This window comes from Prorops nasuta, unplaced genomic scaffold (assembly GCF_024137725.1).
Source record: "Prorops nasuta isolate Cenicafe-Biocafe unplaced genomic scaffold, Cenicafe_Pnas_1.2 PNAS00014, whole genome shotgun sequence".
In the NCBI taxonomy this organism is placed as follows: Eukaryota; Metazoa; Arthropoda; class Insecta; order Hymenoptera; family Bethylidae; genus Prorops; species Prorops nasuta.
In genome coordinates this window covers 3,195,210-3,222,326 of record NW_027116811.1, presented here as the reverse complement: position 1 = coordinate 3,222,326, position 27,117 = coordinate 3,195,210, and the positions used below count along the sequence as shown (strand labels likewise).

The window sequence follows — 27,117 nt, the reverse complement described above, 5'->3', positions numbered from 1 at the left end:
CACGCCTGTACTGTCAAGTACATCCCTCAACGAGCTAGTAAGCTGTCAGGGATTGTTTCATTTGCCGAGCATGACTTCCGCCTCCTGGATATCCTTCCAAGAAGGAAGAGCAGAGGACGCGACGGGAATTACCATTTTCAATGTATCGCAATTGGAGGCAGCAAGTCTCTTCGCGAGAAAGGAGAGGAAGAAAAGAATAAGAGCTTGGCGGAGGATGGCCGGAGTATAAGGGAGATTCGAGGCCGATCTAGAATCGAGCTTTTACGAGCGATTCGTGATCGGAAAGAAGAGGCAATCACCTCGTCCCTTCAAAGAAGGAAGGATCGCCACTGAGGCTGCTTGACGTCGTTAGTTCGCCTGTGTATCGGGACTCTCTGTACTATGTATATAGTGTAGAGAGAGAGAGAGAGAGAGAGACTAGTGTGTGGGACGCCTGCCAGACGACTGTGGTAGTGGTGGGATTGTGGGAACTGGTGGGAACGAGACTTGTGCCAGCACTGTGTTCCTTCTTTTTCTCTTTTATTCCTCCTCTTTCCATCTCCCCCCCCCCCCCCCCCCGATTCCCTCGCTCTCTTTTTACTCTTTCTCTCCTATCTTATTATTCCCCCCTCCCATCTCTTTCTAACTGCATTTTAATCGGCTGCGATTACGATGACAATACTAGACTCGCTGCGGAATAATCGCTGGCGATAATGAAGGACACTCGTGAAAGATGCGAAGACATCGCGGATAAGAGAGGAAGGGGCAAAGAAAAAAGCTAAGAGTTCATGACCGGAACTCCGATTCATCAAGAGGACTTACGTGCGAATAGGATTTGCTTTCGGATGAGATGCTGCCAGAGCCCTCTACAACTCCTAGCTACCTCTATAATTCTCTTAAGAAGTAAATTTATCGGATCGTCGGATCCATCGTTAATTTTATTTAATACTTTTTAAGCTTCCATGTTGTAGTTTTTTCTTAAAAGTACCTACTAATTAATACGATAAATTAATTAAGCTCAGCATCTTTTTAGCGAGTGAGGCATTAAGGGGGTTGCGTGGCAGGATTTCCTCTGGGTAACCTTTATCTTTTGGGAACGTCTTATATATATTGTATTATATACGAATATATATATATATATATATATATATAGAATTGTTCGTCTCACGGTATTTTCGGTATGCAACCTTTCTATATCTTTCATCAGATTCTGGATAGGTTTCTGCTGATACTCACTGACCACGTGCATGTAACCGGAAACCATTACGGTAATAAACGAGGGCGATTCGGCAGAGACCTCGCAACGGTATTTCCCAGAATGATTTGGCTGCACGTCCTTTAGAACCACTCGATGAGCATCGCTGCGATTCACCTGAAATACCACATGAATCTTTAAATCTGAAATACTCCCCACCCACATGCACGAGGGGGTAATCATGAATTTATTCAATAAACTCGCAAGGGATGTGTATATATATACGTATCCACGCTGCACATAATAGACATAGCAGATGCCTTAATTGGTCCTCGATTCATTAAAACTCGAAATAATATGTATATACATCTCCGAGAGAGCCGAATGCTTCTGCTTTGTGCACCCTAAAAGAAATTTATTCGACGCACCCGCCAAGTTCCTTAAGTACCTGCTTCGTGCGCTTATAACCAGGAAGCAGCCATAGAGACTCGTGTATACCATACATCCAGAAACATAAGACACGCATGAGAGCATAAACTTCCTCGCTTAAGCATTAATTCGAAATATAACAGTAAATTCCGCCTTATTGTACTTTACGTTCCCTAAAGTATTTTTTCCATCAGGCGCTCATCGTTATCCAAATTCGTGCCTGCACGTATGTATATTCGCAAATGATTTGCTCGTAACGAGATTCGTTAGGAAAATTCGCATTGGTAATAGGTATAGTTGACACTAATTCACTATACTTTTTATACAAATGGATCCATTCAGTCCTCGCGACTCTTCCTTTCATATTATATACTTTTACTTATGCAATGCGTCTTCTTTACAACGGGGCAGTTAAGCTTTCACGAGTAACAGCTGCACTCCAGCATTGGCAAAAAGGATGCTGATGACACTTTAGGTTTTGTTGGGTGAAAGGAACTAGGACCTTATTTGATGTACTTGCTACGTAATTTATAAACGCGTTAAGTTGTAAACTGGTATTAAAAGAGGAGAAGAGCTGCAAGTTGCAGGTTAAAAATACGTGGCTGAGCTCGCTACGTTTTTCTCCGATCTACTGGATAGAATGTTTCTTCCCGAAGACCCCGCGCCGTTAGAAATGCATCGCGCGTACTTGAAAAGCGAAACTTCTGTTCTTTTCCGGCGATAAAGGAGGATGAAAGAAAAGCTGCATCCACGTGAGAGCTGTATACGTCGTCGCATCAGGAAGGAATGGCAGCGATGGAATGGATGGCCTGTGGACTTTTCAGCTAATTTACTGTCTACGTGGTCGGTGTGTAGCTGTACCCATGTGCGCATATACACGCGAACGGGATATACGCGTACGAGTACGTGCAAGTGCACACTGACCAGATTGGCGAGATTGGCCGACTGACTGACTCACCGAGTGAGTGCGAGCGAGTAGAAGCGTCATTTATTACAAATCGATTGTACTTACGTGCTCTCTGTGATACTCTCCCATGACTGGTCGTTTACGACAAACAATACCGCGCAACGACGATTAATTATATGTTGCTGCTGGAGCAACGTATAAATCATACGATCAATTTTGGTCCCGCTCGCATGGTTTCTGGCACGTACCCACTCGTAAGCCAAGCACTCTATTGCTCAAATGCTAGCGCTATTCCTCGTCGAGGGTCTCCGAAATGGACAACGTTTTATCCACAACGCGATAACTCATTTTCCCCATCAAAGCTCTATGCTCTCTTTCTCCACTCCCTCTCTCTCTCTCACTCTCACTCTCGCCCTGGTAATTTTAATAATCCGCGTCCATTCGTCCTTGAAATATCACTTAGGAACAAATTACTGTTTTATTTTACCTCGCGCGCACCTCTGCTTCTGCTCATCGTGAAATTTATATTCAATACTTAAAGCAGTGATAAACGTATCTCCCATCTTCCGTTTTAATTTTTATTACATTCTAGAACGAACCCCGCCAGGTATATAAGTATTATACAGTGTACATATCTGTGTACCCTACACGCGGGGAGGAATTTAAATTGTTCCCTTTCGAAGATTCCCACGTTTTCAAGCATCGCAGCAGTAAAATCTTTCGTGTTCACTAATTTAAGCCGAGTTTTTCCGGTGCTCTTGGAAAATGCTCGGAGAGGCAGCCGAAAGTGTCTCCACGGGATATCTCTGTCGGGAAAAGTATCGGTGCGAATTTATCGAACGAGGACAACGATGACTGTTGTAGCATGTATCCCGGTCAGAGTCTAATTGGAAAAGCGTTGCGTGCACGAAGAACGCTTTTATAGTGGTAGAACGCGTGTGAAATCTGTGTGTGGCAGCAGCGAATATATAATAAAAGCTTTAATTGTTTTTTAACTCGTCTGGAACGTTGATTTTGCTCGATAGCTTTTTTTTACTGGAACACAGAGAGGCATACGTACATATATACATATAGGCTTGACGAATTGCATCATTGAAACGAGCGTGGAGTAATAATTATTTTTTATCGTTCGTCGAGTAGTGGATAACGACATTTTTCTATCTCAGTGCGCGCGCGCACGCTTTACACGAAGAAACTTATATATTCGTTAAAGGCGACCACGAAGGGGCCTCCACCTCATACGAGATTTCATTTAATTATTATCGACGTACAATGTTGCTGCAGGATCATGCGTTGAGCCTCGTATGAAAGTGTGTACTGTATGGGGAAGAAAATGCATGGTATATGTACGTAGTATACATATATATATATATATATGCTGTATTATATATAGAACAAGAAGAAACTCGTGTGCTCGGCACAGCCATAGAGAGAAAATATAACGGATCAAGTTTTTCCTTTGTTTTCTTGAACTGCACCAATTGCACGCCAGGTACAAAGGTGACACGCGACCAACTCTGGGAGCAGTCTTTTTAACTTTTAACAAATTACAATTTTTTTTTTTCCGATTGCTCGTGGTCTCGAAAGATTAGATCTCCCGATAAACATTTCCTCCAGGCTTGATTAAAGCTTCGCCGTGGCAGAATTTTTCTCACTTTCGTCTTAAAACGATAGAAAATAAGACAGCGGATTCCCTTAACTCCTCGCTGTTTCGCAGATTTATATCTCGAAATATTCTTGCTCGCTCGTCGAGCATCTCGAAAGTTCGTGGAGCGCCAGAGGGGTCCTGAAGTTCTACAAATCAACGTAACTATAATTGCAAATAAAAAAAGTTTCTTTAATTTTCACACTAGCAGTAGTACGAGTGTACAACGAAGGGAGAGAGAGGCTAGGATCCGAGAAGTAAGTTTTAAGAGAAGCTTCGCGAGACACTTACGTCGACTTTAGTGCCGAGAGCACCGAAAACAGCGATGGGAGGTAGCTCCTTGGGTAAGAAACGAAAAAATTCCGGACCCTTGTACCATTTCACTGCGTAGAGCGTCTCGGATTGCAAATCGTATTTGCAGGTCATATTAACGGTGGATCCACTGGCGACTGCGATTGGAACGTCGATCGACACATTGCTGAGTCCACGAACACCTGCAACAAAAGGTTCGTGCTCGGTACAGCTTAGTGTATAATACCATTTACATATGTGCATGTATATCTATATAGGTATGACTTATCGATCATCAATTTAAATTGGGTTCGAATTTAATAGGAAGCAAGCGTTGGTGATTAGGATAAGAGTGCAGCCTGTATATAGAAACAAAAAGCAGGGAAAAGCTGGAGTTGTGTCGTGGGCACGGTTAGCTTGAGATAACTTGAACTGACAGGTGCTCGAGCAACTTTCAGCGTAATCCTTGCTACGTCAGCGTCAGCGCGAGTTATCCATGCCCTACCCCACGCTACCTTTAAGGATTAGACGTACGAAGTACGGTCGGTCGGAACTGCGCTCCTGGGATCTCGATGGAACTTGCCAAATTCATTTCTCCTGCTACTTATCGCAAAGAATCGCTGCTAAAATCGTCGCTTCGTCGGAGCAGCCAACTTTATTCGCGCCTCTCCGTTCAGAGGACCATGTAGCACGCCATTTTCCTCTACACGCTCGGGGTCAACGACCCTGGAATCGTAAGATGTATATATATATATATATATGTTCGCGATGGAAGACTAACTCGCTCGGTTCCTCGTTAATTAACCGTTTTCCTGTAAAAACGTCTGGTCCATTATATATATATACGCGTAGTATTTTTACAGCTGCTAAATATCGCAATTAGAGTGCGATGCACGGTTTTATATATGTACCTCGTGCAGTTCAGGACTTGTTATTTGATTCGTGTCAATAAACCAAGTTGCCTGAAATTCTTCAATTTAATTTCACCCTTTGTACGCTACATCAGACTAGAGCTGCTTCATTTTCTTCAAAAGCTAATGTTTAAGCCAGTGCTTTATACTTAATATATTCGTTTCTGCTATAAAGTACGCCAACGAGGTATATTAATATACCGTATACGCGGTGTTTCATGGAAAGTTCAATATGGATATTGAGTGTAACCCTTGCGAGAGTAGAAGTAATCATGCGAGAAATATCGAGAGGGGGTTGGAGTGAAAAGGAACTTTGAAAATGTCATTTGCAGCTGCGCAGTGGGATTATGGCGGAGAGGACAAAGTTGAGCTCGCGTTGGGCTGGGGAGGGGGGAGGGAGTTACGCATTAACCTCGTCGGTAACAGTGGTGACGGAAGTGAAGGTGCTCGCAATGGCGCTTTATCGGCAATCATTATGTAGATTCGAACTTTGTTGCGATATTAGAGGGGTGCGATGGGTGACGAGGGAAACAGGGGGGTGGGGGAGCAGGTAATTAGAGAAGCGGATAATTGGGACGTCTGCTCAGTAAAGTTTCAACGTCGGAGTAACTATAATCAGTTGTTTGGCTTGGACCATTTGCACCCGCGCATTCGGATCGTCGTTACGAGATTTAAATACCGGCGTCTGCTAATCACTTTGCTAATCCTTAATTATCGGGCCGCGCGCGGCTTGATTGTTATTCACATCGGACCTCGAGATGCGGACCATCCGTTTTTCAGAAGCTCGTGGCAATCGTGAATAAACCAGCTGGAGACAATGGTGTATAAACCCCGTAAACAGGCTATACCTACAGGTTGCCTCGAATTTTGCCTTAAATTATTACCAGAACGATATTACCATGTACATCGTCCTATATTTACTCTTATATATTTGATACGATTTTTCGGAACGACAGTGCACCCTTTCTCGCTGGTATCACCCTGAAGTCGAGCTTGCGGAGGTGCACGAGCTTCTCGGACGAAATCCGTCCTATAATATTAATACTGCGATCCTTCCATTTTTTTCAAGTCTTTATCGTAACGTGGCTGTTTTTAAGGATAAATCAACCTTGAAGAAAATGAGATTTTTCTCAAGCCAAGTTGACCGGCCAGCTGACATTGGCGCGTATATTTTAATTAAAGTATCCTGTATAGTTCAATTAGTGCAAAGCCACAAACTGTTAATCACTGCTTAATTACTTATCTGTTTGCAACACGAATCTAAAGCCAAAGTCTTTTAAAAACGCTCCGACTATTATGCATATCCTTGGTAAGACCTCCCTACTACGGCCCCAGAGCCGGAAAAGCCAAAGGCGTAAAGAGTTCGTACTCTAAAATGAGATCTCTTTCTTCCTTCGAAACCCAACTAAATGAAAAAACCTCTTGGAGCCCTAGCAGTAGGAGCTTTTATTGTTTCATGAAAACGTATAGAAAAGAAAATACTGAAGCCCTTATAGAAACCGGTCTATCTAATGCAAAGCTTCACACCATCAAAGGTTTCATTGCTTTTCAGTAAATATATAGAATAGACCCAAATTATTTTATCTATATATATATAGGTATATATATATATGAACTCGTTTATTTCACAGATTTAGCGACTGTCTTCAATAGAATAAAAGCAACCTATATATGCATTAGGATTTTGCAGGTTTCTCAAAGTATATACGCCCTCTTTACAGTTTCTTAGCTAAATGTTTGACAAAATTTGAAGAAAAAAGAAGAGAAAAGATTGAAGAAATCGTATCTTTAAGGCGTACTCATGCAATTCTCTCAATATAAGTTTTACCAATTTTGGAGAAGCTCTTTCCCTTGGGAGCTGATCTTTATCAGAGAACTAGAGTTTTGTGGGATTCAGAAATTTTTAGGAGCTTATTGTTCTAATCTAACTCCCGAAGAAGGAACGCCATAGATAGCAAGTTATTGCGCAAGACCAATTTAAATGTAATTTTTGAGAAAACCTTGGTATTAATGTTAATCGAAAAAAGTCTGTGCAGTTTTGGAATCAGCTCTTTGAATTGGGCATGTGTGTGGACTTTGCCAACTGACTTTGACCAGGAAAAAGGAAATCAAACTGTTGAAAGTAGTAGCAAATCTTTGCAATGCTCTGGCAAAACTTTTATACGATTCTCATAAAAACTTTATGATAAACCGCAAAACCAAGGCTCGTTTCTACGTATGAAGGATAGGAGCCACATCCTCGCACCATGTATTAGGATTTTTATGCCATTTCACTTCACTCGCTGCATTTACTATTTCGGGCTGCATGGCACGCATTGTTGACGGTATAAGAACCTGCTCCGCTTCCCTCAGTATTGAATGCTTTCTTTACCATCCAGTAACAATTCCTCTTGTTCTTTTCCTTTACCGAGAAATGCAGTTTTATTTTACCAATATAAAAATTCGCTACAAATGTCTCAGAATCCTTCGATGATCCTTCTTAAAACTCTTCTCAGAACTACGTCCCTTTTTATTGCTCCATAATCAGATACTTACCAAAGACTTGAATTTTTTCTGCTGAAAAATTGGATCGACGATTTAGAGTCTTCGTTTAATTTGGATTTTGAATTTCTCTTAAGCTCATTTGGTTGTAGCTGATACTTTGTCACCTAGGAAGATTTTACTTTGCCAGTCAAAAAGATGGGGAGCTCACAAATGCATACAAATCTCTCTTGTTTCGCAGAAGCACGTACATGCAAATGCGAATTTCAAAGATTCGTCGGACCATGTTCTTGTTTAAAGTGTTCCTAGGCCAAGAATGCTGTGGTAAGAAGAGAGAGCAACTGCGCGTTGTCAGAGTTTTAGCGAAATTCGAAACTTTTCCAGTGTATTCAAAACAAGTGTTTATTTATAAAACGTATAGCACTATGGGGATTCTTTTAAACTCAGTTTATAATCGTATATACAGATTTTTATAAAACAACAAACGTTTTGCTTTACTCTAGAAGCGAGCACTTTTTCCTTCCTTTTGATCGAGTCGTCTCGATCAGTCAGTTATACCTCAAGGGACCAACACTCTTTTAATCATTACTGCACAGTTTGCTGTGACGAATTCTCACCTATCTCTAGGGTAGTCCAAACTCCAAATTACATCAACGAGTTTAACTTGCATGTTGCTGTAAAAGTGCAGTAAAATTTAGTTTTCAATAATGATAGCAATAACTGGCAGTAATAAACGAATATGGGCCCCTTGAGGTAAATCCCTATAAAACTGATGGACACTACTACACTATACATGTCTCTTGCACGCAACACATAACATTACACAGCTGGCAATTCTCTCAGTTAGAATAACCCGCAAAGAATATTTATTTTTATACAATACTGCAACTCTCTAACCATTGCGAAGATTTATTTTTTACAGAACTTGAAGATCTATCATCGAGCATCCTTCAAAACTACCTCTTTTCCAGGAAATGCGGTCATTTTGTTACACCCTGTATGTACGATTAAGCGTAGAAGCGAGGAGAGTTTATCGAAGCATAACCATGAATGAGAGGAATTGACATCGGAAGGAGCAGCGGTGGCTGAGAAAGTTGGTTCTTTCAACACACATCAGGGAGGGTAGCTTTCCTCGTAGGTCGGGAATAAATCAACAGCGCGTGGATAAGCAGATATCCGTAGGTTTACCTATATATATATATATATATATATAGGCGAAGCTGTACCATATATCTATGGCGGTTGTGTCGTTGTCGTCGCGAACGCATAGGAATTTATTTCTCGAGTGCCAGTAACGAAATCCCCGAGATCAAATTTTCGCCTCAATGAAATTTGCCTGAAAAACTCTTTACCACGTGGGAATAAACATGGAAAATCCGAAGAGTTTTCCAATAATGGCTCTTTAAGCTTCTCGCAGGCATTTTGTGTCGACGCTTTTGTCGCGAGAAAGTAAGTTACGCGGAGCACTCAACGGTAACTACGATCTGTCGAGAGGCACACACCTGTCCGACTTACGGACAACAAAGTTGAAGAAAAATCTCGAGTTAGTGAATCGACGGGAATTTCCCATTGGCCAGGGGAGCAAAGTAGTCTCGCGGAAAAGTGAATATCCGCTCCCATCCTCGGCGTAAATTTATTCCGTCGGCTATATAGATAATCTGGAAAGAATTGTTGTTTGGCCAAAGTTGCGTAATGAATCTCGATATCGATCTCCCATAGGGTCCATCGGAGCTTCTCTGCCGCGCTATGCGAGATGCCCGAATCGTCCCATACTCGGGGGCAAAACTGCAGTAGGGAGCTACGTAGGAGAATGGATTTTTCAAATCTCCCTTCTTGCAGCTTCTCCGAGGAAAATTCAAGCGTCCAGCTTATTTACGATAAGAGTGCATGGGGCTGGTCGTGTAGCGATCAGGGCCAATGGTAAACTCTGCGGCGATAACGCCAATGACAGTTGCACTGGTGGTAGTGGGAATAAGTAAGTTTAGCGCGAAGACACGAATAAATCGATAGAGTGGCGCAAATGGTTGACGGGGGAGACCCGTACACTTTACATTCGTCATCCAGCGCAGACCATTTTTCAAGAGTTCAAGGATCTCTTCGCGTCAAATTACACTCTTTCCTTCCACTTTCCTTCGAACACTCCAATAAACCTCGTAACACAAAACAGCGAGTGAAAAGTTTATTACACTCCTGCTAGTACACGCTTAAGTTTCGTCATAACGAGTTGCTAAAAGTTCAACCAAATAGCTCATTATTTCTCAATTAGTCCTGATGGAGAAGCCTCTTGGAATTTTTGCGAGGCAACGTGGAACGAAAATAGAGGTTTTTCGTTCCGGAGGATCGATGTGGGAAAGTATTCAATATACTCGTTCTCCTATTTCATAACGAATATTCGAAATAGGGAAATTTGCAAGTCGACTCGGAAAGTTGGAGAGATTCGTATTACGAATGAAAATGGTAACTGAAGAGGTGGTGGAGGAGGGGGGAAGGGTGTCTGGGAAGGGACGATAGGGCAAGTGCGAATAGGAAAATTTCCAATTTCTCATTGTATTGTGGATGGATGCCGGGGTGGGGTGGGGTGGAGTGGGGTGGGGTAGGGTAGGGTAGGGGTGGTAGGGTGGCATCTACGAGCATCATTCTCTGGTAGATTCGGTGGAGCCCTCATAGCGGCTTAACTTCCGAAGTATGTGCGGCATGTTTGTGTACAGCTGTGATTTACTCTCTTCTCGAAATACAGCCGAGAGTGGCTTCGTGCAAAGGGGGATGCGATGGAAGGGTGAGAGGGAAGGGCACGGTGGGAAATTTGTCGGTTTCCAACCTCTGGCATACACGGGCCAGAATCGCCGATATATCGCCATGTTACCCGATGTATCCTGAATCGTCTTCGAAGCTTCGCGGTAACATCGCTGCCTTCGGGCGTTGTAATTCTGGGCAAACTTCATTTTACTCCCGAGGGATAGATCACGCTAGACTTCTCGAAAGGCTGAGAGCCTCCACAGTTTGCGCAACAATTTAGTCTCGTTCGGTCGGATTAAAAGAATGCCTGCGCATTCGATGAGAGACTAATTTTTATATAAACAGTTAAGAGAAACCTCGAGACAAAAAATATATTGTAGAAATAAGTGGGAAACTTGGTTAGACGATATTCAATTTGAGTTTATCACGTTAAATATTAGGTAAACAATATTAATACGAAATCTGTTAATTTAAGCAGCTCGGCGCGATTTGCATGAGATTAAATATTAAACATGCTTTCGAGAAACAGTTTTCTTCTTCGATGAAATATGCAGTTGAATAAATGCATCTTATGGAAATTAGTTTGTGACTACAAAACTTTAAAGTATAAAGTGACGAAGGTTGCTCATGCCAAGTTAATCCTATCTCTATATTTCTAGATGGAACCTTGGCTCTTTCGTTATATCGGCGTTATATTTGTACTTTTGGAGATATTCAGCCTTGGAGAAATGCAATGAAAGAATGATACATATCTTTCTTTAAGAACGGCCAGTATCACGAGCAAAAGCGAGAGCAACGACAATAGGGCTGCTTTATGCTGACAGTTCAGGGAGAGAGAGAGAGAGAGAGAGAGAGAGAGAGAGAGAGAGAGAGAGAGGATAAGGTGCGATCCCCTTACACGTCATCGAGCTTCCCAACCAACAATGAACTTATATTCTCACGTTTTCCTCGACTCTTCCTACTTTGGCAATTGCCTAGCCAGACTTCTCTCGCAACATATAAACTGTAAATTAGTTTGTCCCTTTACTGCGAGAGCGTTAACTCCATCACAAGTACCCAATAAAATGAAATCTGCGTGTTACCGAATATTTATAAGAATTCATTAAACTTTTCGACAAAATTGAAAGTTTTTAAGCTATATATGTAATGTTCATTCGCTCTTCCATATTATTCTAGGTAGGGGAGAAAAATATCTGATACTCTTGATGGTTATTAATCATGTAACAGATATATTTACTGAAATTCATATGCTTCGGCAAGTTTGTAATTGTATACGTGGTCATACGTTAAAGCATAAGAAAATTCATTCATTATGTTAGAGGATGAAGCAGTGTTGGCACAAAGATTATTTTTAGCAGCATAAACGATGCAGTGAGCAGAAAGAGATCCATTTCTCATATATTCATACGCAGTACAGCTTGTCGCTTTGAAAGAAAAGCTATCAGAGGGTACACGATGACTTTGCTGAATTATTTCAACATAATCTTATGTAGACTAGATGAATAGAAAACTCTCCTCGTCACTAAATGGATGACTGGATTATTCCAACACTTTACTCTCGTCCCATACTGTACTGCTACGAAAACATTCAATCTCTATAATGATTAAAATCGAAGGATTTGCCAGTATTATCATTGAATTTCGCCAATTTCCATTTATACGAGACACCTCGGGCTAAGCAAAATATTACAGCTAACAAATCAGATTAACTCTAATTGCAATTTGGTAAAAATGCGGAATCAGCTGGTTTGAGCGATAGATTAATGCGAATATCTGTTATTTCCGTTTCTCTAGCAAAAGTACGATGCTTACATTCCGTGTACTTCCACGTCCTTTTCAGCTTTTTGTTTGATGCAGCGGCGCAAAATACGTCGGGTACGCCTACGTATCCCTCGGTTCCGCATTCGGAAAGCCGTGCTTCCTGGTCTTACATATCTCGCAACTTTTATTTATCGCTTCACGCGATTCAAGCCCTTACGGTTCTATCCGCTCTTTCTCCAAGACTGACGTAATGAGACGGTCAATCATCGTATTACTCACATTCCAGCAGACCTAATATCCCAGCAGGCACACAATGATTCCACTAGCTGCGCGTTGGCCGAGGTAGTATTGTTTTAGGACTGAACGTTGTATTTAACCGATGTTAAATTTCCCATAGAAACACTATTTACCCCTGTTCAAACAAATAACTAAATCTCCTTAACAAACGCTAATGTTATCCCGATCCACGATGCTTCGCCCTGCGAAAGTTGTTTGATTTAATCAAAGAATAATTTTAATAAACCAACGCGCAATTAAATAGAGAAAACTGGGAGGTATTTCGCGAAGAATGCCAATTTAACGGTTACAGAGCAATATGTATTATAATTTTAAGTGACTTGTGAGTTTTCAACGCTTTCCTAGGGTCTGGAAGAGGTTTATTGAAAATATAGGCGTGCGGCGGGGTTTGGAATTCTGTTTAATATCTTACAAGCTGACGAGTTGCATGGATTATCGTAGCTATATATATATATATATATATATATATATATATAGATAGATAGATAAAAAAGAACGAAAGAGGAAAACTGTTTACACGAAACAAGGATCGAGGGTTGGTGAATTTTGGTAAGGGAGGTGTAGGTATTTTCCAAAGAGTAAGTAATGGGGCAGGGAAAGTGGGTATAGGTGGGGGGGGGGGGGGGAGAGGGATGGTCGAGGATGAGTTGGCATGTTCGGTCGAGAGGTAGACGTTAAGCTTAATTGAAACGCACGATATTTGATTTGGTCGGTGCACGGGCGTTCCTACGAAATCCGCGAACGAGAAAAAGGGAGTATAACTAATACATCGTGCTCTGCGAGCGTGCAGTTTCCTATATAACGTTTAATTGGCACGCGCGAAATTGGAGCGGTCACGCACTCATGGTTCCTAACGCAATTGCTTTCGTTTCGAGTGCGCGCACCCCTTTTTCCCTGAAGCGCGTACGGTACACGGCCCACTGTCTTTTAATTAAATGTATCCTTTCTAACGGCGAGCAAACTGGTTAATTTTTCCCGAATACTCGGCTTGTCGAATTTCAATGGAGTCAGAGGAGACAACGCCACCACTGTGCTAAAACTAACAGAATTATATTGCGGATCACACACACGGTATACACGGCGCCTATCATAATTCGAAGATCGCAATCTACGCCAAGCTAAGTATTCCTATACAGCTGGCTGGGATTTCTATAACGTATTCGAGGGCTATCTCTGGGTAATTGTTGGGATACCTTGTTTGTGTGTACGTGTGTGTGTGTGTGTGTGCCTGGGCTGTGGAAAATGCGATAGGAGAAGCTGAGAATGTCCTATCCCACTTGAGTTATCTCTGGATATACTTACAATATAACTAGAATTATTCCACTACTGGCGACTAAATTGAGAAACACTGATAGGAGTAACAGCAGCCACCTCCCAGACGAAGCTCACTTCAGTCAATCGTCATAATTATATTCTATTCGATGCAATAATGTCCTTTGCTTTTATTTGCTTTGATTCGCTGGTATAATTGTAATGAAACTTTGCCAATCTCGTCGGCTATTTTCCACAACCCAAACAACGACAAAACAAATTAGCATTTTCAACATGCATCATTAATTTAATAATTCGAGCCCCAATTTATCAGTTCGACGTGTACACATACCTATATATAGGCTCGTATTTGTGATTGACAAAATATTTACATTATTTTCTACAATGTATATTCGCGCTTTAATTTTTATCGTAGATGCAAAGAAGGAGAACAGAGAGAATTTTTGTAATTTGGAACATGAGTCGATTGATTAAATAACTTCGTTTGTTATATCAATTCTGCTTAAGTTCGTTAACTATCGTGAATGACAGTTTTAAAGGTAAATGATTAAAAATCTCACAGTTCTGGGTGGTGATGAAATTAGTTTCCTGTTAAATATCAATCGCATAGACCCACGGGTGCTATTTCTATCAAATTGCTTCATTCATCTTGATTATTTCGAAATAGATGATTTACGGCTCAGTTTGCAAGTGCCAAACGCAATGACAATTAAATTGGGTGAAACGCAATCAATGCGACTAAATTAATCACAAAATGTAGACTGATTCAATGAATTCGATTGACTGGCAAAGGGGAGAAGATCTTGTGTAAAAGAGGCAAGTTTAACTTATCAAAGAAATTAAGAGGAGCTCGTTTGTATGAAGCTTTTAGAGGATCGCCGAAATTTAATTACGCAAAGTAATAGAGAAAGTTACGAATAAAATCAGAAATCTGCTACAACGCTTTTAATTAAAGCTATTAAAGCGATCGGGGAAATGTTTGTCAAAGTCTCTTGTATCTTCAGAGGCATGTTACGAGCAATTAAGAGGGAAGATGCGATTGGCATGATGCTTATATCTATATATATATATATATATATATATGTTTGAACGTGATACGAAACGAGAGGATTGTTTTTATTTTCAGGACAAGTATACGCGGGAGCCGAGGGAGTACGTCCCACGTGGGTCTCTCGTTGCGAGAAATGCAGCGTAATAATGAAGTGTAAACAAGTCGAAGGAAAAATGACTGTTTTACGATAGCGGAGTAGTTTATTACACGGCGCGTCTGAGACAAGTAAGTATAGGTGCATACGTGCGCACGAATTCATTCTCTAGCGTGCAGATCCGGTAAATAGGAGAAAATTACGGGCAGCTGCGTATACTGCAGTCGTGATGCCGTTGCTGCTACTCTCCATGGTCGACGCGAATGCTTTTAAACCTTCAACCGGCAAAGCCTGTGTACTTTGTTCAAACTCTTCCTTTGCAGCGTGCTCTCAAATGCTTTGAGATCAGGGACGGACGTGTATAATATACAAATGGATAATCTGCTAGGATTTTAGCTGGCAGCAGTAACCCGCAATCTAAATAGAACGACGAAGATTTATGCGGAGATTCTGCTCTCTGCCATGTACGGCCGGAGCTTTTAATGCCCCGTAACTGTTCACCGTTAAATTAATAAAAATTCAATCATTAGCCCTGGCTATCCATGGATATACATGCTTGATCTATGTTCATTTTCACTGCGTTAATAATAGAGCGTGAATAATTTATTAGTCGTACGTGCATCGAAATTCAAGTCGTGCCTGAATTAAAGTCTCCTAGAAATATCGTAAATGCCCTGATTACCAGCGCTTTGAATGGGAGACACGAACCAGCTTTTATTTCATTTTACGTACTGTACCTGTACCGACAGCAATTCTGCCCTAGCTACGAGCACACAGTTATACGGTTTAAGGGATGTTTATTAATTGGCTCTAGCGGATCTGCCAGCAGCGGGATAGGTTAGGTAGGTTAGCTCGCGATACAGCGACACAGTAGGAATATAACAAACTGTGTGAAAAACCTGTATAAACGAGGAATAAGACGATGGAAAAAGCTGATGATACAAAAACTCGGCTGCGCCGCAGTGATACGAAAGCTTCGACGGTGCGACTATGGGAAACGACTCAAAAGAGCCAACGCGATATATAGCTGCTTCCTCAGGGTTACTCTCATATATACGAGCCAAGTGCAAAAGCGAACCGGTATAAAGGCCATTAACCACAGGACGCTGAGCATCAACCGATCATAGAGAAACAGAATTGGCAGTCACATCAGTCTCGCGGGAGCTGTCTCTTCCCGAGTAAATAAACCCATTGCAATTCCGAGAATCACCGCATATAGGTGTGGAGAGAACGTTAACTCCAGTCGAGATCATCTCAATTAACTAGAATGAGGAACGTTGATTGTCACGTGAACGAGATAATAATAATGTAAGCCTCGAAGAGAGTCGAAACTTTCGAATTCTGCTGATCGGGAAGAAAGAATACTACATTTTTCGCCATTGTCTTTATTGTTTTATATATACCAGCTACATCACAAGCCCCACTACCGTTTTATAGAAAAAGAAGAAGCGCTATATTCCTTCTATCCTGTCTGTCGCTGTAACAACGGAAATGGACTGCGGATGGTTATAAATTACGGGCTGCGTCCTCCCGCGACCTTCGACATTGACGAATCTTCGCTAATATCTCGCGCCGGGTAACGTTCAATCACTCGAAATCCAACCGGGCTCAATGGTAACTCGTACGTCATCGAGAGAATCGCCTTGCTGGACTGATCTATCGAAATCGATGAGTCTCATCATTCTCGAATTGCTATTGGCCGCAAATACGGAAAGAGGCAAACACACTCGTTCAATATCCCGCGGTACATGCTGTACATAATCTCTCAGTATATATGTATACATGTATAAATAAAATTATACCAACGATGCTTATTATATATATAAACAACGTTATTTTACGAATTTCCACCCATCGGGATGCTCTTATATACTCGTCAACGCGCGTCGAATCGACCGACTCGTATAGACGATACCCGGAAGACGGAAAGTTTGTTTTTAATCGCCGAGCAATGAGATTCGAGAGTTGGCGTTGACGGTGCTGGAACTAGTTTCGAAGTGAAATTTTATGGAGCTTGTTAAGGGCTAATCAGAATGGAGAAAGCTCGTGATTTTCCAATCTCCGGGGACCGATCGAGCCGGATAGAAAGGTCTAGGAAATGAAGGTGGGTTGCTGGGCTGTGCACCGGGGATGGAGGGAGGAATTTACAGCTAGCACACTTGTCGCAGTGGTGGCGACATGCTGGCGTATGGGGTTTCCCGCGGCGGTGCGCGGCTTCTCGGGAAACGTTATTTAACGCGAGGGCCTGCACCCTCCGAGTCGCCCCCGGTACCAGCCTCGACTTTTATCCAACTGTCGCTATCGATCCTTTCCTGCAGCCCGAAGCTCGACTCGACTTGGCTCAAAGTTTGACGGCGTAAACCGGTTTAATGAAAAATGGTATAACTTGCAGCGAACCTTGCTACTAAGCGGTCGTTACATTTACCCTCCTTGATTCTGATTGAGAGCAATCGAGCCGGCTCCGATATTCCATACGCGACGCGAGCAACAACGATCCGTCGCGCGTTTCGCTTTAACGACGATAACTTTTCAAGATCGTATAACGTCTGCCCCTCTCCTCGCGCGCACGGCTAAACCTTTCGCGCGCGTCATTACAACATTTTAGGCCTTTGTCGCCAACGAGTTTTCGCTACATTCGCTATCCTCCAATTCCAATTTTCCACCCTCCCTTAATCTCCCTTCTTCCTCCCCTATATATAGCTTCTTTATCCATCGACTCATTTCGCGAAAACGCTTTATACTTCCAAACTCCAAAGCCTAAACCAATCACGTTTTTTAGCGTAACGGGGCGCAACGCTGCGGTAGTGCTACGTACACACGTACACGGGAAGCTCGCATCGATTCGACTCCCATTTTTATGGGAAATTCACCTAATGGGAGTTAACCGACTGTACCCAACTGCGGGAATTTTCGTGTACTCCATGTCTCGTTAGACTCACTTATATTATATTTTCAGGGGAGTTTCGGCGAAATTTCATTAAAAACTCTCGTATATAAGCAGCTAAATAATAAGAAGCGAGCAAAGTTTGCTTTTCTCTTCGACTCTTTCTCCGTACGTGGTATTGTTTGCCGGACGGGTCATTGGTTCCCTCCTGCGTATATATATATATATATATATATATATAGGATATGGGTCTCGCGATTCTCTAGCGACAAACGATGATGGATCCTTTGCTTTCGACCATGGACCACTTGAACGTAATAAAGTGTGACGAAGGACAGTCTCGACTCATTGATTTTTTCCCACATTGTAGCACACACTGTATATAAATAATATTTTACGTCGTTTCGCGATGGATCATTACTCAGATTCGACACGAGCGTGGTTACATTCGATGTGTAAGTCCGTATCTATCGTTAAACGTTCAAACTCGAATGACTTATTATAGTTGGAAATGAAAAGCATCGCGTTATTACATCCATTACTCGTAACCGAATGCAGTCGTAGGTATCCTATCCGAAAGGTGAATCCTGTCAGTTGAGAAAACATGATCGTCAACCGCGCGAAAGGTTTAGTTGGAGAGCAAACAGTGCGCGCAGGGTTAAATCTCTGTTGACTGCTGGCTTCATTTCACGTGTATCCAAACACACGACCGTTTATTCCAGTCGAATAGCCACAAATTAAAATGCTACACCCTTTAATACGCGCGTCGAATGCGAAATGTCAGTATTAAAACTTTCCATGTTGGAGAATTTCACGAATCTAAGTTTATAGGTAGATTATCTCATAAAATATAAGGAAACTTTAGATCTGCTATCAAGTTAAATCGTTCGATAGCATTTTATCGATAAACGTGTCTCTCGGACTATACAGGGTATTCGCACCGCGTGCAAATCTTTATTTGACGTTTACTGGGATGTGAGTGAGAGGTGTGTGTCTATATATATATATATAGTTTACTATAACCGTATAGCCTACACCAATATGGGTGCCTGGTTCTAAGTAAATTTGATATTACTGCGGCATCGCTCAGTAGTACATCAAACAACGAAACGCAAGGGTTGAAGGGATGCCGTTATTATATGTATATATATATATATATACATATGTATATAACTATTATATAATAGTAACATAGGCTATATTTACACAATTCAGCGGCAGTTGTACAGCAAATCAAGTGTACTACTAGGTATAGATATTCCTGCAGAGAGTATTGATTTTCTATTTGGCAAATTGATAACTGCGCCCAAATGGCCGCTTCATTGACCCTCCACAATGGCAGAACGATCTGAGAAATCGTTTTGCGATCATTTTATTCCTCGTTGAATGACGACTCCCAGTTTTATCGGGAGGCCAGGCACCGTGCAGCGTGGGAATAGCGTGGATCTGACCAGGCTGGATAAACGTAGGAAGATACTGCGGAGCCGCATTTATTTTCGAAACATCGAATACCGTGCCGACATGTGCAACGACTCGAAGAAGTATAAGGACAAGTAAGGACGTCGATGATGACACATTACCAGTGCTTCCCAACCCAATCGCGTTCGTGCAGTTGCCCCGTGTGCAAGCCTCATATCTCTCTCTCTCTCTCTCTCTCTCTCTCTCTCTCTCCCTCTCCCGCTGCTGGTAGAGCCAAGGCGCAAGCCATCGCTTAAAAATTTCTACGGAAAACTCCCATTTCGATAGAAAACTACAATAAGTATTTTTCTATAAAACGAGTCATCGCAACCCCTCTGCTCCTCCTCCGATCCAGTACAGTGTGCCGCTTCCATGTCCTTTTCGCACGATCAATAATTCATTACATTCTAACTCCCATGAATAATTAGAAATTCATTTCTCAGGCTATTTCTCAATATTTATTAGTTTCGGATTAACGCTCTCATCGCGAAATGGCTCCGTATTTCGCGGCAGCACTCTTCATTATTGATATTTCTCTCAACGTTTCCAATATTATATGCTCCGTTCAAGAAACAAGCCGTACAAATCAAATTCTGTTCATTTTCGTAATTATTAAGAGAGCCATTAATTATGCTGCGTGAAAAGTGGAAAAAATTGGATAATTTTCTCTCGTACGAAGGCTGCAGTTTACGGAGATTCTTGGGTGAAACTTTAATTTTCAACGAAATGGTAGAGAGCGCGAGGGAACGATGAGGGAGCGAGATGGAGAGAGTGTGTACTATCAGAGAGAAAAGGTGAAAATAAGCCGTGAGCGCGGAGTAGTATGTATGTATGTATATTGTATAGCAGTAGTCTGTGTTAAGAAGGATCCGGGCAGGGTCTGAGAGCACCGAGAAAAACTTATGAAAAATGGTGTTACCACTCAAGCTTCTCCTCTCAAACAAACAAACAAACAGCCGCTTTTATTACACCAGCTTGCATGTACTACACCTTTCTTACGAGTTCGTAGACCCTACATATATATATACACAGCGCGGTGCTTTAATTTTTATTTCATTCTTTGTCCCCCTCTCTATATTTATATATACACACCACTACTTATAATCACAAATGACCCTGCACATTATGAGCTACTTAGAAATGATTTTTCAACAGATTTTACGAGCTAAAATATACTCGAGCTGTGCCTAAAGCTTATATATACGCGCCACTCTTTAATTAAAACCGGTTGGGTCGTCTTGGTTAGTGCTCGTTAGTTCGATTTCGTTTGATCGATCATTTTCTCATAAACCAGGTGAAATCAAATGCACCGGCTAAATTTATTGACATATATCTCTAGCTATATACGTATTTTTAACGGTCAATACATTAGCAGGCTTATACGATTGGCTGTGATCGCGAGGCTCTTATCCCCATTCGAGTACACCATATATTTCATCCCCGTAACCTTCGCAGTTTTTAATTAGGGAAAAAGACTACGTACGCCGGTATATATAAGCGGTTAAATCTAGATCATCTCTGAACGCTTTTTTATTTCGCGAAATATCTTTGACATGTAAGGGTACGCGTGCACTCGTTTCGTCGATGAGGGCAGAGAGCAGCATCGAGGTAAATCCGTCGAGCTAAAAATCTCTCCGAGGTAAAATATATACAAACATCTGCGTCATTTTTCGGTGGACTATGGAACGTCGGCGATTCATCGATTGACAAAGTTAATACGGTCGGAGGTCGAACTATTTTATACTGCAGGGAAACATCTATTGTACACGTTACGATGTTAAAGCAGAAAGCAGGCTAATATATCAAGGGTCCCTGTATATAGTACACTCTATTTAATATACCGCGTATATATATATAATACAAGTTGGTCCGAAACATGTTGACTCGATAACTTCCGATTCCATGGCAATAGTTTACTGCAAATTGAAGTGGATTATTCCAAGAGGCGATTTTCATTTGGTTCTTTCATTTTTTGGCTTGATATCTCCTTCTCCTTCTTCCATTTATTTGGACTGATGGTAGGATACCGGTGTTTGGGAAAAGGTTTTCTGCTGGAAGTAATGGTAATCCCGACGATTCCCTTTCAAATGTGGCTAAAGTTCCGTAGGAATCAGCAAGGGCTTATCGGGGTTATGACACTCGAAGGCTTTGCCAACCCCACCTTTTCGATTCACCCCCTTCATCTTCGCGCTCCTAGCTATACCGCTGGCTTTACTGAGAAAATTTTCAGACCGCCCTCACCGCAGCACCACCAGCCGCAGCCGCTACTTCCATTTGTCGGTTTAAAAGGGCTCATCGTTATTTTTATATCACGAATCAAGCTTAGCACGCTCTTCAAATCAACTCGAAAGGCTCCCAATGAAAATGTAACGAGTATCGCGATAGGAAAATTGAGCTTCGAGCCAAAATTCCTGTAGCATATAATACCATATCGGCAGTGGGATAAACGGAGCATCGCGAGCCTCTGTTAGTAAATAATTTAAGTAACATAATTAACGTATCAATTGATATCAGTAAAATGTCATTGAAATAATCAACGGGTCCACTTGTTTATCGACTAGATTTTAATCAAACAAACTGAATTATATAAACGGTCGAGGTGAGTGCATGTTTAATTAGGCTTTATTTGATTCACTGAACGTTTAGATAGCACGGAAGAGGCTCATCTGTTATTCTTTGTAGAGTTTAATAGTGTTATTTATACACCGGTCGACTCAGGCATCAACTACGTGGCAGCTCGGTTGAAATTATAAAAGGTTGGATGAAAAAAAATCAGATAAAAATCGTCGTTTATCGCGCGCGTATTCCCCGATTTATCTGATAAATTTATGTGGCAGAAGAGTGCAGTCTAAAACGGACACGATATAAAAGAAAGATTCACGCTTGTATACCTTTTCCAAGAATATTAGGTTTTCGGTGGCACGCGGGTGTGCGGCGTGTGCGGGCGTACGTTTATGTGTTTGTGCAAGTGCGAGGAGCCGGAAGACTTTTTATCAAAAGTTTAATACAAACGGTAACTTTCTTCGTTACTCGCTTCCTTCCGTCAACATTATTCTCGTATAATGAGGGCTGTGGGAGTATAATTTCACGGTGGATACGTTCTTATCGCTACGGTCTGTATTCGCGACAAAACGGGTTAAATATACAAACACCATCGTGGACCGTCCCTGAAATCCCTTCGGAGGGGCGAGATACACACTCGAATCGTCGAACAAAACGCGCGCGCGCGCGTGCGAGGCGTGCAACAAAATTGCACAATGTTGCTGTATTCGCGCGAGAGGTCGGTGCGTGCGCGAATGCATCGGAAACTTTTCAATCGGGGCCAAAAAGCGGGGGAGACGAATATTGGAGGAGCTACAGGAGTGTAGCTGCGCGAGTCGTAAAAAGAAGATTTAATTGAAGGCGAGCGATCGTTTTGAGATTTCTCGTTTGATCTTCACCGAGATGGCTGCATTAAAGGCGCACCGTGGATGCTGCTCGCTGTGTGCTCAGTTGCGTACGCTCCGAGCACACTCGTCCCGCGTCTCGCGATATCTTAATATCGCGCGGCTCGAGATGTTCCTTATACTCCATGAACTTGGGAGTCGGATCGGAAGACTATCTTTGGTCTGAAACGCGAATCTCCGCTAGTAAAATACGTGACTTAATTGCATCATTTCTCACAGGCAAAACTCCTCCCCCTCCACAAAGAACAAAGGCACGCCCGTTATTTCGGCCTTCTTACTTTTAAGCACTATCAACATTACTTCTCGCGTGACACTTTAATTATGCCGCCAAATAAATTTCACCCTCGGAGGTTGGAAAGGTTGTAGGGGGGGGGGGGGATGAAGGTAATGGGGAAAGTAGTGATTTTTTGCTCGATTGATTAATAAAACATGGTCGTTATATTCGCTTTCGGAAAGCTGGCGACATTGAAAGGTCTGGCTCGGCTTTCCGTTCGCCTGCGAAATTCCTCGACTCGATCCTTTCGAAATAGACCGGCACTCGAGTTGGTTCCGGCATTTTTTCCATCGTCACGAAGGTGTTCCATTGTCGCCGAGCGTGCGAGCGCGAAATCAGACAAATGATTAACGACCGGTCGTCGCAAACTCGCGTCACGCTAGTTCGATCAATGTATATATAATGAAAGCAAGCAACGAACTTGCCGAGCTCGCTCGAACCGCCACGCGCACTTTTGTAATTCCACGTAGGAAATTTATGAAAATTTGCATCGTTAGCCTCGGCTCGCCGAAGCTTCTCGATAATTCGATTAGCGATCCGGAATGAGACAGACCGCCGCGCCGAGCCGAGCCGCCGTGGATACCGGCAATCGATTAGACGCTCTCCATGCAGGCAATCATTAATTAAATTACACGGATCGTCCTTGTAGCACGAGTGCTCTGACACGTTTCACCAGTGCCGAAGCTTTGTTGCGGTATTCCTATATATATAGGTACTGTGCAAAAAACTTTAAAATCACTCGCGCTTCGGATTATAAAATACAACTATATGGAGAGAGAGAGAGAGAGAGAGAGAGAGAGAGAGAGAGAGCCGTGGTCCAGCAGTCGACAAAATCGCGCACACCATTATTCGCTCTCTTCTCCCTGCTCGTGTGTGTGTACATTAATTCTCACTAAACTTGTCAGAACTGCTCGAAAGAACGACGATGCAAACAATTTTTGCACACTTTTAACTCGAACGGTATCTCAGGCCTATGCTAATCGTCTTGGGTAATTAATACTTTTCGACACTCGACCTTTGATCAATCCCCCGCACACTCGTACGCTATAATTGCGAGGAGTCCCATTAACATAGTTGGCTAATAATCGCATCTCGTTGATCAATTTAATTATATAATTTAACGCGCATTAGTAAGATTGTAGGGCGTGATGAATATTTATAGGTAGTTGGCGGCAATCCGTCCGCAGTTTAATTTGTTTCCCGTCCGCCTATCATTTCTGTTGACGGCGCACTCGACTGGCCCGTGCAGCTAGAGTTGCAAGGACACACACAGCTCGGACTCTCCATGGAGCGAGAGACGACGAGCCAAACTGGCCATTTTTCTTCGATCGAGAGGAGCGCGTGCAAAAAGTGCCACGCGTCGATTCAATTCGCAGGGCCTGACGAGTTACGGTCTATCGAATTTTTCTCGCCTCGTCATTATGGCAAGGCGGCTGTGTGGGAGCCGGCATTAACGTAAACGCGTTACGTTTCGTGGGAGGGACGAGGATTTCGAGCGGTGCAAGATGCGGCCAGCTAGATTTTCTTCCCCAGCCGTCAGATTCACGTACGCGTACGTGACGACTTTTTCCTCCAAGATTTCGTTCCGTCCGTTTCTCGATACAATGGCGAAATCCAATGAGATTCCAGGATCGTTTCTCGTATACAATGGCCACATTCGTGACGTTTCGATCGGGCCAGCCAGTGCCGCGCACCGGGCGCTTTTTCAACAAAAACCACCCTCGAACGCCTGTATTTTTCCCTCTTTTACACGGGATACGGTTACGAATGGTACTCGGCACCGGTCGTCAAACGCCAATCGCCCACCGTGCCTCTTTGTACCATTCCCACCGAGCATAAAGAACCTCCGACTCCTCCAACGAGTTTTCTTGCGACCTCGCTGCCGAAAAATTTCACCCATCCGCACTGATTCGGCCAATTTCGCAAATCCAGTCGTCCCTCCACACTGAACAGAATCGACAGGCAAAGTAGCTTCCGCGTAATTCAGAAATCTGACAGCAATCAGTATGGATTGCCAATCCCATCAAGAATTCTCCATCCCTCTCATTTCTTCCATCTCTTCATTTCGAACTCTTCCCCCATTTTTCCTCGTAATTTTTCATATCCCTCCTCCTCCCTCTTTTTCCCATCTTCCCGGCTATACGCGCATAGCGCACTTGGTCATTGCACGCGAATAGCGCCATTCTCTCTCTCTCTCTCTCTCTCTCTCTCTCCCCATATATATATATATATATACTAGGTTAGGCGATATCGAAGCAAAAAATTTTTATTAAATTCTCACTCTCGGTCAGCGTTGGTCCCCCGCCTGCTTTTGCCCCAAGATATAATAAAGAAAACGACGTGATCGGGTCACAAAGATTCGCCGAGAGATTCCGATCGCTACAGAGAGTTGCTGAAATCATCTAGTATATTTCCATAGGAAGAATATCCAAGAGTCGGGGGGAAGGAGGGAGGGAGGGAGGTGTGCGCTTCAGGGATATTCTAAATCAAATTTAAAGAGCGTTCTGGGACGTACCGAAGAGAGAGAGAGAGAGAGAGAGAGGAGCGCAACGGTGCTTTAACCAGGCACTGCGCGCAGTTTCGCGGCAAGCGACGAAAGTTTCGAAGCGGCCGGGAAAGGATCGAGGTGCGGACGTATATCCATGGGAATTGGGACGCGCGGATGTCTCAGGGCAGTTTCTTATTGGCCGCGTCGGGCGTTTATAGAAAATCAAGTATCGTTTTCCAAGCGATATCTCTTACCGGTGGCCACTGTCAGGGCTACTAGGAGGCGCGGTACGGAAAGGGTAGGAGGAAGACGAGGCTCTCGATGCCTCGCGACACTTTTCATCGTGCTACACTCGACTGACACGCGCTCTCTTAATCCTCCGGCACCACTTCCTTCCGGTTCATATCAACACTCGGCACTTCACAGCTCGCCAATCTTGCAGCTTCATTTGCGTCACTGGTCACTGAAAATCCCAGAGAATCCAGGGACGATGATCCGGGTGGACGCTGGCTCTCTTTTCTCGCCAGATCAGAGCGGGCGATGATCTAAGAGGGGGGAGGGGAGGTGGGCGCACGGAGAAACTAGTCTTGGAGCACCGTACGACACGGGGTGGTCTTCCGGTCGAAGTTCCAACGGCTACTGAGGCTCCCGCCGCAAGCACGGGTAGCTTGCAGTGCGTCGACTCCGCAAGCGCCCCCCCGAAAGCTCGGCCATTTTAGTGTCGCCTCGAGATGAGGCGCGCCAGTGCGGGCTGCGCGCGAGGGACTCGCAACCCCCTTTGCCCTTCGACTACTACGGCTGCTGCTGCTGCCACCGACGCTCCTACTGTTAGTTCGACTAGACCCTTTATACCAACTCCCGAGCCACCCCTCAAACCTACCCCCGTATATACCACCACCCTAAACCCCTAGCTGTCTGCCGAGAAGAGTGATTGATTGGCGCTGAAACTTTGCGACTGATTGAATCTTTTTTACGCTTCAATATCGATATCCCTGTCGAGATGTATGCTCGAAATCGAGCCTCGTTCGAGATACATCAAGTTTTCTCTTCCTTTTCCACATTAACGGAAGCTTACCACGTAGATCCGAGTAGGCTATACTGTACTCTCCCCTCCAAGCAGGACACTCTCGCTTCTTCCAATTAACTTTTTCGCATTCAGTCTGTGTATTCGTATAGCGCTTATATAGCCCTACTAATTTAATTTCCGTATTTGATACTGTGTATATGTATATATATATATATATTTAGGGAGACTGTATTTCGATACGCGTTGTATTGTTTCTTACCAATACTCGCGCGTGAATCCCCGTGTCTTTCTTTCCTCCGCGAGCAGCGATTGAAATATTTCTACTTTCTACGCTATTTATCGTACAATGGCAGCATCAGGAATACTCGCAACATATTAACGGTACAATGGGGCTCGTTTGTGTTGCGGAGGGACAAAACTCATTGAATTCCCAGCAAACACCGTCATAGACCACCACAAATCAAATCTTTAATTCGGATTATTTCGCACCG

General features: G+C 43.0%; 1 protein-coding gene across 1 annotated transcript in view; it reads right to left on the bottom strand.

Annotated features, from left to right (window-relative positions):
- The window catches only part of LOC136778376 (uncharacterized), a 28,445-nt gene extending 2,204 nt beyond the window's left edge, over window positions 1-26,241 (bottom strand). Inside the window, exons 1-3 of the mRNA XM_066735163.1 lie at window positions 25,854-26,241; window positions 4,447-4,649; window positions 1,216-1,351 (exon numbers count right to left, since the gene is read on the bottom strand). Coding sequence (XP_066591260.1) covers window positions 1,216-1,351; window positions 4,447-4,649; window positions 25,854-25,941 — 427 coding nt within the window. The 5' untranslated portion in view covers window positions 25,942-26,241. The remainder of the gene's footprint in view (window positions 1-1,215; window positions 1,352-4,446; window positions 4,650-25,853) is intronic.
- Between the last annotated feature and the right edge of the window lie 876 nt (window positions 26,242-27,117).